Here is a 15,759-nt window from a genome sequence, read left to right on the forward strand (position 1 = left end):
TAGGAGATGGATCGATTTGCGCCATCTACAAAGAGTCAAGGCCTCGTTGATCCGTAGGAATATAAAACCGTGGGAATTGGAAAAATATAGAATTGCAATCTCGTCTCATCTGAATACCACAAAAGGATTTTCTTTCAAGAGGTTTGAGTGATTCTAAATTTCCTCCAAGTGTAGTACTACCTCCGTCTAGGTGAATAAGTCATTCGCGTAGTTCTAGATCATCGATTTGAGGAATTAAATATGTGTTATATGTCATGAAAAGTATATCACTAGATTTTTACAAGGATGTAGTTTCTAAATATATATTTTTTGTCACATATAATACATATTTAGATAGTTAAATCGTCAACCTAGAACTACGCGAATGACTTATTCACCGAGACGGAGGTAGTACAAAGAATTTTTAAGAAGCAATCCTATAGGACGCAATCATAGGAATCAAACACCATCATAGAAAGATTCCTACGAATCAAAGAGGCCCTTGGCATGGTTCAGTCAAGCATGCCCCTCGTTACTCCACCAACCACCATATGCATCCGTATAGCTTATCATAGCTTTCAGCACAGCGCCGGCCCCGCCATGATTTCCCGCTCTGCGAAATCGATCACGCCTGTCGTCTAGTCCTTCCCTAGCCGTCACCCTCCGGTCACTCTCTCTCACCACACATGCATGGCCGACATGACATCCTGTCATCGCCGCGGCTGATTGTCCTTGCTTTCATGGCGAACTGTGTGCCTACCTACTCATGCTAGCCGGCCCCAACGGCCCAACCTCGGGCGGTCCGTTATCATGTACTGCAAAGGGCAACACATTGGTAAACTGTAATTTTGCAATGTCTGATTGGCTGTACCCGATGCCAAGAATGTTCTAGAACGACGGGATCGACTGCATTGCCTTGTTTCCCCTTTGAAAGGATGCCGATCTCTGTATCAATTGATGTGTGTATGTGAGCATCTGCAATTATACGGTGTTAAAAAAGAAATTTCTTGTGGTTACTTTATTTCTCAATCTGGTCCTTCCGTTCCATCGCGGTTAACCCTGCCGTCGCACGCTGCCTGCTGATAGGATGCAGTATCCCTTGTCAGATCTTAGCCAATCGGCCTTCCAAATTGAATATGCAACAACGAGTTCCACATGGTGTGTTGTTTATAGGCTATGGTTAGATCAGGCAAGGGGAGATATGCATGCACATCGTAGCTAAGACACTTGAAAAGAAATTTGAGTTCTTTCGACAAGACAAAAGGCCCACTTTCTGCAGGAATCAGCAGACGTGATGGCTGCGTATTGTCACTACGCTCTGGTCATCAGTCTTTAGGGGGAAAGATCGCTCTTATCAGATCGAGGAGAATCGTTTGGCTGAAAGAACAAAGAAAGGTACAGCCAACCAAAATGCCTGAGAACTAAAAACTCATTATTTGTATCTTTCTCTTAGCTAAAATGGAGTCGAAAATGGACATCTGAATAACCATGTGTGTCCGGTTTATGCCATCGCCATACTTTATCCTTGAGTCAGCCAGCCGACCTTGTGCTGCTCACGAATCTTAGAGTATCTCCGGCCGTTTGGCCCCAGACACCGGGCGAAGGGTTTTGGCATTTGCGCCGCCGTTTTTTTGGGTCTGGGGACGATCAATGTTTCGGCCCCCAAAACGCATATAAAATTCAAAGTCCATTTTCCCGCTACAAAAAACGACACAGTCCGGCAATCATGCCACAGGGCCGGCGATCGAACATAGCCAAAGTTCGCGATCAAAAGGGTAGGAACAAATAGATATGGAGCTCAAGCGGTAGGCTCCTCTGCCGCAGGGCTGGCCGAGGTCGGCGTGGGTGTCAGTGTGGGCACATCTTCAGTGTTCGGGCTCGGCATCGATGTGGGCGCAGCTCCAATGCTCGGGCTCGGCGGTTGGCGTAGGTGTGGTGGTCGCCGACGGTCCTGACATCTGTTTCAAGATGAGGCCGCGCTCCGCCAGGTACCACGCCTTCACCTGCTCGTCCATAGTCGACATGTCTCCCCCCATCAAGAACGCCAACTCGATGTTCCTCTTTTTCGTGGTGACGTTGGTCCTGAGAAGGTCGAGCTTGGCGTCCTGCTTCGTCATCAACGCCGACCACCTCGCGTCGGATTTCTACCCTCTCTTGGCGGCGTTGCTCTTAGCGTCGGTGATGCATTGCTTGATCGACGACTGCAATCGTTCGACAGCTGGTGCCGCGTCCCCTTGCCACCTTGGCTCGTTTGTTGCCATCAGGGCACCCTTCTGCCGCCGTTGGGGCAGGCGCGTCCGGGTTGTAGGTGTCCTTCGCCTTGGCGAGAGCGAGCCGGACCTCCGTCCATTTCTCGCACGACTCGATCCTGGTGAACACATGAAGGAACTTGAACTCTTGATCGCTGTTGTCCTGGCGGAACATGTTGAACATCCGAACCATCTGCACATCCAAAGACAAAGTGTCGACGAAGTACATGGCGAGGAACTGGGCCGACGAACGATGGCCATACCTGACCCTCGACGTTGGTGCCGCTTTCCGGGCGGTCCGCGGCCTCCTCTTGAATCCCATGCCACTTGTTGCAGGCTGTCTGGATTGTCACCCAGTGGTTCGCCATGGCCTTCTCGCCGCGGTCCATGTGGATGTTGGCGAAGTCCGGGTCGACCAACTTGCACTCGTTGAACGCCATCTTGATCCTTCTCCAATACGTGTCGGCGTTCTAATTCGAGCTGGTGATCGGGTCGATGCTGACGGTCTTCCATGCTTCGGCGAGGCACTCGTCTTCCTTGAACGTCCACTTCACGCTAGGCTCGCCCAGCCTGGCGTTGGCCGCCCGATTCTTCTTTTTCGCTTTGGGCGCCGGCTCCACCTCCGTTGGTTCCTCCTCCATTTCCTCCTCGGTGTCGTCGAGCTCGTTCTCGATATGACGGCATCGTCCAAAGTTTCGTCTTGTGTGCGAAACCCAGGGCACGAAGCGGCGGCGACTGAGCTGATCGTGATGATCTCGTCCATGTCGCCGTCGATGCTGAACGGTGCCGCCGAGTCGTATGCGAATGGGAGGGCGCCACGATGCAGGCGAACCTGAGTGAGTCGGCGGCGAGTAGCTGTACTGGGTGTTGAGGCCGGCGGCGAACATGGGGGAGGGAGTACGCGGGTCGTGGTTGAAGCCGGACAGGGACGCGCACGGCGCCGCGCCATGTGGGAAGGTGATGTTGGGGTTGAAGCCTCCATGCGCGTCGCCATCGGGATAGCCAGGAGAGGCCGCGTACCCCCACAGCGGCGGTGAGAAGTTGGACGGCAACGGCGACGCGACGCTCTGCTGGCTTCCCCACGCGGCTTGGGGGCACTGGGCGTCCTGTTCAGGTAAAAGGTTCGCCATCCCCGCGCGAGCCACCTCTCCCTGCTACTCCACCGTCGCCGCCACGTCCCTAGCCTTCTTCATGATGAGCATGTTCCGCCGGTCGGTGGTCACCGCCTCCCGATGCTCAACGTCGGCCTTTCACTCGGCGTTCGACAAGCCTGGGGGTCTTGCCATTGGCGCCCTCAGCTTCCTCTTCTTTGGCTGAACGAAATCGGCGGCTAGGCGAGGGGCGACATACTTCTTCGGCGGCATGACGGGCGGATCCGGGAGAGAGAATGGCGGGAAGGGCGGGGGAGAAGGGGGCGACACTGGGGAAATGGTGGGAAAGGGGGAAGAAAACGGCGGGAATTCGGCCGGTGTCGCCGACAACACTGGCCCACGCGCCTTTTTGCTATAGCCGGCGCCCCCAGGAGCCTCTTGGCGCGCTGGGTTCGGCTTGTGCTCGCCGGTTGTAATTTCGGGCCAAACCGGCGATAAACGAGGATCTGGGGGCACGGCTGGGCCGGTTCTTTCGCCGCTGACGCTAAAAAAGCCCCCCTGGGGGGCCTGTTGGGGGGGGGGGCGAGTGGAGATGCTCTTAGATTCAGGCATTCAGCTACCAGAGTAGTACTACTCTTAATAAGTAATAATTTCCGCTAACCACTCAAGCATTTTTTTTATTTTTTTTGGGGGAACCACTCAAACAGTTTAAAGTACCAACTTTTGGGTTGCTAGAGGATTGCCTCCGTATCACCCTATTAGGCTAGTCATAGTGGGAGTAACATAAGTAGTAACATAGATATCACATAAGCAAAAAAGATGACGTGTCATGTAATTAAAGAGGAGAGAGACAAATAGAGTAACATAATATGTTACCAGCACATAGCGGTTTCCAATATAAAATGAGTCTACAAAGCAATAAATGAAGATATGCACGTTACTACACCTATGGCACTTCCCACTATGAAGGTGGTAACATATGTATGTTACTAGTCTAAGTTACTCCCCATTATGACTAGCCTTAGTATTGGGAATGGTATACTGGAGGATTGCTGGAGATGCTCTTATAATACTACGTACGTAAAACGCCAGCCAATTCAACCATGTAAGGCTAGTCATAATGGGAGTAATTTAGGTAGTAACATAGCGCATTTCAAAAAAAATTTGCTTAGGTGACAAGTAGTTAATGAGAGGTGGTAACATAATATGTTACTGTAACATAGCGCTTCACGAGACAAGATGAGTCTACAAGTTAATAAATGAAGCCATCCACGATACTACTATTATGTTACTTTGCATTATGAAGGTAGTAACTTAGACTAGTGTCATGCATATGACACTAGTCTAAGTTACTCCCCACTATGACCAGCCTAAGGAATACAAGTAGAATCATATTCAGCACATTTCAAACAGATTATTTCCTCTCCCAGACAAGCTTACAAGGCCTTTCGGCTTGGACTTTTGTAGTCCGTAACATTGCACTTTGGCCATATTTGCGCCACCAGATCTGACATACTCCATACCCATAAAGAAATGAACACGAGGAACTCACGCTGCTCTTTCTTAATAACCACGTACTACAATAGGAGAGCAACGGTTGAGTCGTCAGCGTCCAATGCCGTCATACGTTGGCCCTTGCATGGCTCATGAATCATGGATTTAGCAAGATACTTGAAATGCATATGTATAATTGTTGAGCAGTAAATTTATGCCACTCCTTGCCCAATCACGACTATAAATAAGACCCATGTCCAGCTGGTTTGCTTCACACCACTACCCACTAGCACTGGACGCAACACACTGCACCGCAGCGCGCGCACACCATGGATCTACTCCTGCCACTCGTCTCGCTTCTTCTGGTCAGTGCAAACGGCACACTCTCATCAGATATTTCTGTCCATACACTAATTGCATACCTATGTCACGTGTGTGTGTGTGTATTTGTGCAACTTGTAACAGTCGTTCGTTTATTTGTTGTGATGCATCCAGATTACTGGAGGAGGCAGTCATCATGTGAGCTTCGCCAATGCGGCCACGGCGAACTCGGTGACGCCGAGGGCGTACTGGGAGGCGGTGCTTCCCGGAACTCCAATGCCCCCAGCCGTCAGCGACCTGTTACTCCAACAAGAAGGTCTCTCTCTCTCTCTCTCTCTCTCTCTCTCTCTCTCTCTCTCTCTCTCTCTCCAAAATCGTAGACCTGATTGGTCTGAAGCTGAGTGTGTAAATTTTTTTTTCTTTTTTTTTCTCGAATACGCACGAGTGTGTAAATCGAATATAGTTGTAAAGTGAAAGGTATACCTTTTTGGGGGGAAGATAAAACTAAACATAACTTTTAATAGAGACCGGATATTCAACAAAAGATTAGGTTTAAATGTAGCCTGTCATTCACAACATAAACGATCTGTTTGTGTCTATGCATACCGCAAACACGAGTCTCGTTTTATTTCGTTGTTGTGATATATGACTCTGATGTTCAGAGGTCTAATGTTCAGAAGGGCAACCTAGTGTCAAAAATGATCTTATATTTTGGGACGGAGGGAGTAGTATTTAGCATATTCTATTTGTAGTTTTTTTTAATTTGTTGTCTTTGCATGCATGCATCACCCCGTTCAATTTGATTTTATATGACTTGTGATTTATCACAATTGACCTACTAATAAGTCTATCAACATGGTTGCCACATGTGAATTCAGTGCGTGCCTCTCTAGATGGTGTTGACCTCAAGTTTGTCAAAGGACTACGAAAAATTGGACCATATTATAAGAAACTCAAGTCAGAAGCTGATCAAGGGGAAGACCATAGTCATGCTGCATCACAAGCTGAACATAATTTCAAGGAGGTCTCTTTGTCGTATGGATCAAAAGGTGGAGACAATTTAAAGGAGGTCTCTGTGTCATATGGGGCAAAAGTTGGAGAGAGACCTAAAAAAGTTTTGGTATCTTATGGGGTAGGTGACAAAGATGTTCCAAAGAGAGACTTCGTGGCACAAGAAGGAGATGTAAAGGAGGTTTCTCTGTCATATGTATCAAAAGGTGGAAATAATTTAAAGGAAGTATCTGTGTCATATGGATCAAAAGATAGAGAGAGTCTGGAAGAAGTCTCAGTATCTTATGAAATAGATGGAAAATATGTTCCAAAGAAAGACTTTGTGGCACAAGAAGAAGACCTAAAAGAAGTCTCAGTGTCATATGGGTTAGATGAAGGAAAAAATGAACATATTGAAGTCTTAAACCAAGGTGAAGATGATCCACATAGAGTTACAATGTCATATAGATCAGAACAAGAAGATGATCCCAATAAAGCTACAATGACATATAGGTCAGAACAAGAAGAAGATCCACATAAAGTTACACTGTCATATGGGTCAGAACAAGAAGATGATCCCAATAAAGCTACAATGACATATAGGTCAGAACAAGATGAAGAAGATCCACATAAAGTTACAATGTCATTGGGCTGGAACAAGAAGATGATCCCAATAAAGCTACAATGACATATAGGTCAGAACAACAAGAAGAAGATCCACATAAAGTTACAATGTCATACGGGTCAAACCATGAAGAGCATACAAATAAACTTACAATGACATATGGGTCAGAAGATGAAGTGGATCCAAATAAAGCTACAATGTCATATAGGTCGGAACATGAAAATGACCTAAAGACCGTTTCTACGGGGCATATGACACACATAGAAGGTAAAAGAAAGCTCAACTTATGAAGAAAGTGCATTTTTAGAATTTTCATGTTAATTTAGTGATTTTAATGTGATGATAAATATCCAGAGAACAGAGTTAGCTATTTGATTAAATATCATTTCTCAAATGATTTTTTTACTATTGCCCGTGTTTCAAGTAACAGGAAAGCCGAGCCACCATGTCCACTCTCATAGCCACAAGACCAAAAGACACGCGGATGTTTTCTTCTTCCACGACATGCTGCGGCCAGGGTCAATGATCACCCCAACCATCCCGCCGACCAACTCCATCCCGACGCTTCTTCCCCGCCACGTCGCCGACTCCCTTCCATTCTCCACCAAGCGCCTCCCGGACATCGTCGCGATGTTTGCGCCAACGTCCCTTGGGATGATCAGAGACATTCGGTGGACGCTGGACACCTGTGAGCACCCACGGACGCTCCCCGGCGAAAAGGCAGGATGCACCACCTCCCTCGAGACCCTCGGCGAGCTAACGACGTCCCTTCTCAGAACGTCCAACGTTCGTGCGTTCTCCGCCGCCAATCTTCCCGTGGAAGCCCCGGGCACACCGGCGCTGCGGGGGAGGTACAACGTGACGGCTGCCCGAAGGCTCTCCAAGTCATCGGAGATCATGACCTGCCACGACTTGACGTACCCGTATGCGGTGTACTACTGCCACACATCCAACCCCACCGCCGCGTACGCGGTGACGCTGGAGAGCATGGAAAGGGGCGCGGCGCCGGCGACGATGGAGGCGCTGGCGGTGTGCCACCTCGACACGTCACAGTGGAGCCTGAAGCACCCGTTCTTTGCGCTGCACAATGTCAAGCCAGGGGATGTCGCTGTGTGCCACTTCCTCACCAAGCTAAGCGTCGTTTGGGTGCAGGCCGGCGAGCCCGGAAACGCACATGCGGCGGCCCGGTAGGCTGGAAAACACGTGTGTGTCGGGATGTGTGAGATGCGGCGCATTCATGAAATGGACGGCTCTAAGTGCATGTATCGAGGTTGTACTAAATAAATGCGCGCTTGCTGTGTCTTGGTGACGTTGATGTTGATTTTCGAAACGACTCCTCGGCGGTCCATCGGATCGATCGATTCCGACCGAGCGCGGCGCGCGTCCTATTTCCTTTCCCTTTTCTGCTCGTTTCCAAAAAGCCCACCCGACCGACCGCTATCTATTCCTTTTTCCCTTTCGACATCCCCTCGCGGCAGTGACCAATACGGCGAGATGCCGCGGCCACATGAGCGACCACGAGATCAGCGGCGAATAGGGCGAGGCGCCGCGGCCGCACAAGCGCTCGCGAGGCCAGCGGCCGCACGGGTGCCGCGAGGTCCAAGGGCGGAAGCGGCCAATACGGCGAGGCGGTGGCTGTCCGGCGGCGTACGTCCTCCTGACTGGGCTTGAGCTCCCGCTGTGCGTCCCCACCCGCATCACCAAGCTTCCCAGCGGCGTCCGCGTCGGCTCCGAGGATGTCCCAGTACCCCCTCCCCCTCCCCCCTCCCCTCTTCCTTCTAATGAGTCCATGTGTTGTAGGGTGAAACCCTAGATGGAGATCTTTCATAAATTAAAGGGGAATCCCTAAGAACAAGAAGAACACAAAGGAGAAAACAAGAGGAACACTCAAGAACAAGCCCAAATCACACACCCACTAGACTCATATCCACACAAGATCCACAAAGGTGAAGGAAATATGCCCTACAGGCAATAATAAAATTGTTATTTTATATTTTCTTATACCATGATAAATGTCTATTATTCATGCTACAATTGTATTAACCGGAAACTTCATACATGTGTGGATAAATAGAAAAAACACCGTGTCCCTAGTATGCCTATACTTGACTAGCTCGTTAATCAAAGATGGTTAAGTTTCCTAGCCATAGACATGTGTTGTCATTTAATGCACGGGGTCACATCATTAGGAGAATGATGTGATGAACAAGATCCATTCGTTAGCTTAGCATTATGATCGTTCAATTTTATTGCCACTGCTTTCTTCATGTCAAATACATATTCCTCTGACTATGAGATTATGCAACTGCCGGATACCGGAGGAATGCCTTGTGTGCTATCAAATGTCACAACATAACTGGGTGATTATAAAGATGCTCTATAGGTATCTCTGAAGGTGTTTGGTTAGTTGGCATAGATCGAGATTAGGATTTGTTACTCCGAGTATCGGAGAGATATCTCTGGGCCCTCTCGGTAATGCACATCATAAGAAGCCTTGCAAGCAATGTGACTAATGAGTTAGTTGCCGGATGATGCATTACGGAACAAGTAAAGAGACTTGCCGGTAACGACATTGAACTAGGTATGAAGATACCGATGATCGAATCTCGGGCAAGTAACATACCGATGACAAAGGGAATAACGTATGTTGTCGTAACGGTTCGACCGATAAAGATCTTCATAGAATATGTGGGAGCCAATATGAGCATCCAGGTTCCACTATTGGTTATTGACCGGAGATGTGTCTCAGTCATGTCTACATAGTTCTCGAACCCGTAGGGTCCGCACGCTTAACGTTTGATGATGATTTGTATTATATGAGTTATGTGATTTGGTGACCGAATGTTGTTTGGAGTCCTGGATGAGATCATGGACATGACAAGGAGTCTCGAAATGGTCGAGAGGTAAAGATTGATATATTGGATGATAGTATTCGGACACCGGAAGTGTTCCAGAATGTATCAGATACATATCGGAGTACCGGGGGGAGGGGGGGGAGGGGAGGGGGGGAGGGGGGTTACCGAACCCCCCGGGGAAAGATATGGGCCATATGGGCCATAGGAGGGAGCACACCAGCCCACAAAGGGGTGGCGCTCCCCCCCAAGGAAGGAGGCCGAATAGGATTAGGAGGAGGGGCGGCGCCCCCCTCTTTCCTTCTCCCCTCTCTCTTCCCTTCTCCCCCTTTCGGTAAAAGGAAAGCGGGGGGCGAATCCTACTAGGAGACCAAGTAGGACTCCTCCTACTTGGGTGCGCCTAGGGCTGCCTCTCTCCCCCTCCCTCTGTCGGTGTCAAAACCGGCAGTCTCGGGTAGGGGGTCCCGAACTGTGCGTCTAAGGCTAATGGTAACAGGAGGCGGGTGACAGGATGTTTACCCAGGTTCGGGCCCTCTCTATGGAGGTAATACCCTACTTCCTGCTTGATTGATCTTGATGATATGAGTATTACAAGAGTTGATCTACTAGAAGATCGTAGAGGCTGAACCCTAGAAGCTAGCCTATGATTATGATTGTTGTTGTCCTATGGACTAAACCCTCCAGTTTATATAGACACCGGAGGGGGCTAGGGTTACACAGAGTCGGTTACAGAGAAGGGAATCTACATATCCGAATTGCCAAGCTTGCCTTCCACGCAAAGGAGAGTCCCACCCGGACACGGGACGAAGTCTTCTATCTTGCATCTTCATAGCCCAACAGTCCGACATAAGCACATAGTCCGACTGTCCGAGGACCCCCTAATCCAGGACTCCCTCAGTAGCCCATGAACCAGGCTTCAATGACGATGAGTCTGGCGTGCAGATTGTCTTCGGCATTGCAAGGCGGATTCCTTCTCCGAATACTTCAAAGTAGACTTTGAACACAAGAATCGTGTCCGGCTCTGCAAAACAAATTCCACATACCACCGTAGAGAGTACAATATTCCACGAATCTAATCTGCTGACAATTTTTTCACAGCGTCACGCCGTGGCCCGGTCATTATTCGAACCGTTTTCTCAACCTGCCACTACATGTTTTGCGAGGCGGTTTCATTGGCACGTCTTGTCGAAGCAGAGATCGTGTCCCCTTATCATGGGATTCTCATCAATACAGGCGTGGGTAACCCAACTGCTCCATTAGTATGACTCCTTGGATTAGGCAAGTCCCAAACGGCCGCGCGGAGGGCGCTTGACATTCATCCCCTTTATAAAGAGGCCAAGACCAGTCCTTTTCTTTCCACACTTGATCCTTCCCTTTCCCTACCTCGAGTTCCAACACAAAGGTTCAGTCCAAGCGCTTCAGACCTTCAACCATGTCCGGATCCAACCTTCAAGGCTGGTGGATGGCCTCTTCTGTCACAGAGGAGTACATCAAGAAGCTTAGGGAGGCTAGGTACTTGACCGCCAAAATCCTTCACAGGCTTCCTGCTCAAGGGCAGGTTATCCCTACTCCCAAACCCAACGAGAGTGTCGTATTTGTCTCCCACTTCTTCCGAGGGCTAGGCTTCGGTCTTCATCCCTTTGTTAGAGGGCTCATGTTTTATTACGGGCTAGATTTTCATGATCTAGCTCCAGATTCCTTCCTCCACATCTCAACGTTCATCGTTGTGTGTGAGGCCTTCCTCCGCATTACCCCACACTTCGGCTTATGGCTCAAGACTTTCAATGTGAAGTCAAAGATGATCGACGGGCGACACGCGGAGTGCGGAGGTGCTATAATAAGCAAAGGTGCCGATTTTTTATGGCCAAAGGGTACCTTCCCGGAAGTTTGTGACCTATGGCAACGGGAGTGGTTTTATATCACAGCACCCCGAGGTAGAAAGTGGGCGGACGCCCCAGCCTTCCACTCTGCTCCTCCGCCACAGCTTGCATCATGGGTCAACAAGGGGCTGGACTAGGGATCAGTCGATGACGTGCAGACATTGCAAAGCCGCATCTAGGATCTCATCAAGAAGGACATCAGCCTTGTCAAAGTAATCCAAGTAATGCTAGTTCGTCGGGTCCTGCCATGCCAACATCGACCCCTTTGTATGTGGGAGTTCAACCCGGAAGGACCGCGAACTGTTCAGCACTTCTTCGGCATGACGCTCGAAGGGATGTATCAATTATTCTTCGGATCATGAATAAAGTGTCCGGACACAACAGAGGATGCATGCCTTGATTGCAACCATCCAGATACCCAGGTAAATAATTCCACAACCGAACATGCTGTCATTATATTTGCCACAACATTATCCTGAAAAACCATCCTGGGCCAGGGCTGGATAAGAAAGGCGGAGAGGATCAGGTGTTCGGCTCCTCTTCCTGAAGATTCGGCGGACCCTGTATCAACCAGGATGCTGGCCCGTGCACCTTATCAAGTGCCATCAGGGAAGGACAAGGAGATGAATGGGGAAGCCGCAAGCGGACTTCATGCTGGAGATACGTTATGCATTGTAACCGGGGAAATTGGTACTCCTGGGTCGGAGGATGAACGAGGAGGAGAATCTAGTATCCCCTCTCCCCACGAGAAGAAAAGGGCCGCCCCCGAAGACTTGGAAGCAGAGGTCTCCAAACGAGGGAAGAAGCCTTTATCAGGGGGCCTGCCCCGGAGGGCAACATTGCTATACAACGACCATAGGGGGGCCAGCCGTCAACCAAGCCATAAGTGAACAAAGGTGCTTTGTAAGCATACCCCGTTCTTTTTCTGAGAATAGCAACTAAGACATATGTTTTGCAGTTCGGCTTATAGCCTCCCTCAACAATCTTCGTCCTCGGGCGATCTTCTTCTGGAGATGATGGAGAGCAAAACGCCTCCTCCTACTTCTCCGCCTCATGAGGCGGACGACCCTGAGGTGTCGTCCCGGAGGATCTCTCCCGATCCGCAAAGGTCAGAAGGCAACTCTTCGGCTGGCCGAGGTCTGGGGTGTTCGGCTCCTGAAGAGACCAACAGAAAAAGCCCCGGACTGTCCGATATACAGCCGGACACATTGACGGGTCTTCTGCGGCAAGCGCCTATCTCAGAGGCACATCGTACCTTAATGGGTACGGTGATTGAGAGGATTTCGTCCGCAAAAAGCGGGTTGAATGAAGCGAGCCTGCTAAGAGGCTTTGAGGTACGCAATGTGATATTTTTTGATTGTACCGCAAACGCAAGGTGCACTATGTATAGATAGTAGCCCCTGAGACTCTGGTTGCCATCCAAACGGGGCGATCAGAGGATCGAAAGTAGAAATAATCTCAGGTAATGATTTTGCCAATTTTGTACACAGGCGGCTGCAGCCCCGGCAGCTGCCCGGGTTGCCGGATTTGCCGAACTGAAGCGACAACTTGATGTGGCGGATGAAGACATCACACTTGTGAATAACCGGCTTGACGAGGCATAGGGTATGTATATTTGAGTGGTCAGCGAATATTAATAAGAGCATGATGCTGGGATTTATAATATGCTTTGATTGCAGATGGTGCTGCCACCGTGGAGACCCTTCGGGCTAAGCTTGCCCAGTACAAGGAGCAAGCCAGGAAAAGCAATGCGGCTGCCAAGAAGGAAGCTGATGAATTAAAAGCCGAACATGCTGCTTGTCGCCAAAGTGAGGATAGAATGGCCAACATGGCTCTTGAGCTACAGAATGCCGCTAGCCGATATGAGCTTCTCGAAAGGGAAAACCAAGCGAAAACGGCTGACCTAGAAAAGGCCTTACAAGCAGCGAAGGAAACTCGCTCTGAGATCAGAGCAGCTCGGGAGGAGCTCCAGCAAGCCGGTAAGATCGCGACTGGAAAGCCCTTTTTATTGTGAACTAAATTTGGCGATCCGAATTATGCCCCTCTTGATCAATTGTGGAGCTCTCCCGACGCATACTTGGATTTGTCAAAGAGTGCTGCCGATGCGGCACAATATTTCCAAGATCAAGAAGATCATCAAATGGAAAGATTGTTCTGGTCGCAGTTCAGTGCTCCAAGGCGTCCGCTACTGTTGAACGAGCAAATGGCCGAATGGGCCGAGCTCCATAGGTTATCCGGGCTTGCCATGAAGGTTGTCGTGGATCGCCTGTGGCCGGAGGAACCGAGTCCGGATAGTTATTTTGGTTTGGTGCAACGATTTATTCGTGTTGTGACGCATATCGACACTGTCAAGCGGTCGGCGTGCATAGAGGGTGCGTGGATGGCCCTAGCCCGTGTTTAGACATACCGGACGAGGATGGAGGCCACCGATATTGCAACCAGGGGTCCACCCGGGGGCCAGGACTCGCCCAAGCACTATTTTGAAGAGGTCTTAGAAGGTTCCTGTTTAATAGAGGCTCAGTGCTCAAAGAATGTCATGTTCAAATGACATGTTTCTTGATTGTAAAAACAATTCTTTTGATAATAAAGGCTATATTTGTACCTTTGCCCGTGAGGTATTGTAGTGCCTCCTGTGCGGCCTCCTGAAAGTTTGCAGTCATCGGCTTCAGCCCCCTCGCGTATAACGCGGGGGTGTTCGGTAAAAGTGCGTAATCACACTTGGTCCAACGTCTTGGTCCGTTAAGGAGGTGGTAGCGCGGTGAACGAGGCAATCAGACTATATAGCTTTAACACTTTCACTTAGCTATAGGAGTTTGACGGTGGGGCTACTATATAGCCCCTGGTATGTCCGTGTTTATCCGAATACGATGTGTTTACATACGTGACCGGAAAACTGGTCCTTCGTTAATGCGGAGGAATCGCGAAGATTCCGTTGAGTCATCGAGTGGTTGACCAGTCTCTCGCTTTATCATGACAGTCAGTTTTCGGCTTTCTCTACTGAGGTGCTCATCTGGATGAACCAGGGCACAATTGCAGCAGTTCTCCCTATGCCACCTTAGCCGATAGAGCGGAACGTAAGGTAGCAAAACACGGGAGCCGGGCAAACACAACTATTGACCAAAGACATGATTCAGAGCTGATGCATATAAGGCCAAACTCGCGACGCCGAACACTCCCGAAGGTATTCGGACTTTACAACATATACTGGGCTGAATACAACCCTCGATGATGAGCCCTGAATTTCAAGGTATGTGCATCAATCCGGCACGACGAGAGATCGCCTGTGGTGAGAGCATAGATCTCAAAAAACACATTGGTTGCTGCCTCTATAACGTCTATTTTAGAATGGCAAATCATACGCTCGCCAATGACGCCGGTATCCCTCTTGGTCATTTTAAGTGCCGGGAGGGTGTGAGACAACAAGAGACAATAAAAAAGGTTTACACAGGGTCTTAATCTAAAAAGAAACCTTTGGACAGGGCCCTGCTGCACGTCTGCACCTTTATCTCCGTTGTGCCGTATCTTTGAAGGGTATAGCATGATGGTCATCTGAAAAGAAAGAAAACCCAGGTGAAAGAATCTGGTGTGACCGTGCGTAAATTCGGTTGATCTTAATGAACCGTGAACATTCAATCTCTTGAGTGTAAATAGGGTCAAGCCGAACTATGGACCTTTTACATGCGGGCAGCCCCCCGCACCACATATGGGGGCATAGCCATTTAATCAAGCTCAGGTTTATCTGAGCTGCTACAACTAGGTGTGCGCCGAACTCGTCTAGCCATGTCCGTGGTCTTGGAGACTGATGAATTGCTCGGGTTGGAAAGGCCATTCCGTGATTCGGCTGCTAGAGCCGCCAGGTATTCTTCCATACGAAGAGAATGCTCTGTGTTTCCGCTGATTGTGATGACGCCACGTGGACCGGGCATCTTGAGTTTGAGATAAGCGTAATGCGGTACTGCATTGAAATGAGCGAAGACCATTCTTCCGAGTAGTGCATGATAGCTGCTTCAGAACGGAGCAATGTCGAAGATTAGTTCTTCGCTTTGAAAGTTGTCGGGAGAACCGAATACAACCTCCAATGTTAAAGAGCCCGTGCAGCGGGCCTCTACGCCTGGTATTACTCCTTTAAAGGTAGTACTGCTTTGGTTGATTCTTGACGGGTCTATCCCCATCTTGCGGACAGTGTCCTGATATATCAGATTAAGACTATTGCCGCCGTCCATGAGGACTAGGGTGAGATGGTATCCGTCGATTATTGGGTCGAGCACCAAGGCAACC

At 49.4% G+C, this 15,759-nt stretch overlaps 1 protein-coding gene across 1 annotated transcript; it reads left to right on the plus strand.

Moving 5' to 3' along the window:
* The first annotated feature begins 5,058 nt into the window (after window positions 1-5,058).
* On the plus strand, window positions 5,059-8,054 carry LOC119338449 (BURP domain-containing protein 11-like). The gene is made up of 4 exons (XM_037610772.1): window positions 5,059-5,178; window positions 5,309-5,450; window positions 6,013-7,016; window positions 7,180-8,054. Exons 3-4 carry the CDS (start codon window positions 6,809-6,811, stop codon window positions 7,938-7,940), a joined length of 969 nt encoding a protein of 322 aa, XP_037466669.1. The 5' UTR covers window positions 5,059-5,178; window positions 5,309-5,450; window positions 6,013-6,808; the 3' UTR covers window positions 7,941-8,054.
* Window positions 8,055-15,759: the final 7,705 nt, after the last annotated feature.

The sequence above is a fragment of the Triticum dicoccoides genome, chromosome 7B (genome assembly GCF_002162155.2).
Source record: "Triticum dicoccoides isolate Atlit2015 ecotype Zavitan chromosome 7B, WEW_v2.0, whole genome shotgun sequence".
Lineage (NCBI taxonomy): Eukaryota > Viridiplantae > Streptophyta > Magnoliopsida > Poales > Poaceae > Triticum > Triticum dicoccoides.

What these genes read in the sequence shown, in the direction of transcription:
- LOC119338449 (XM_037610772.1), top strand. Translation starts at nt 6,809, where the DNA reads ATGACATATAGGTCAGAACAACAAGAAGAAGATCCACATAAAGTTACA. An exon ending in GCATATGACACACATAGAAG is followed by an intron (nt 7,017 to 7,179) that starts GTAAAAGAAAGC and finishes TTCAAGTAACAG; the next exon opens with GAAAGCCGAGCCACCATGTC.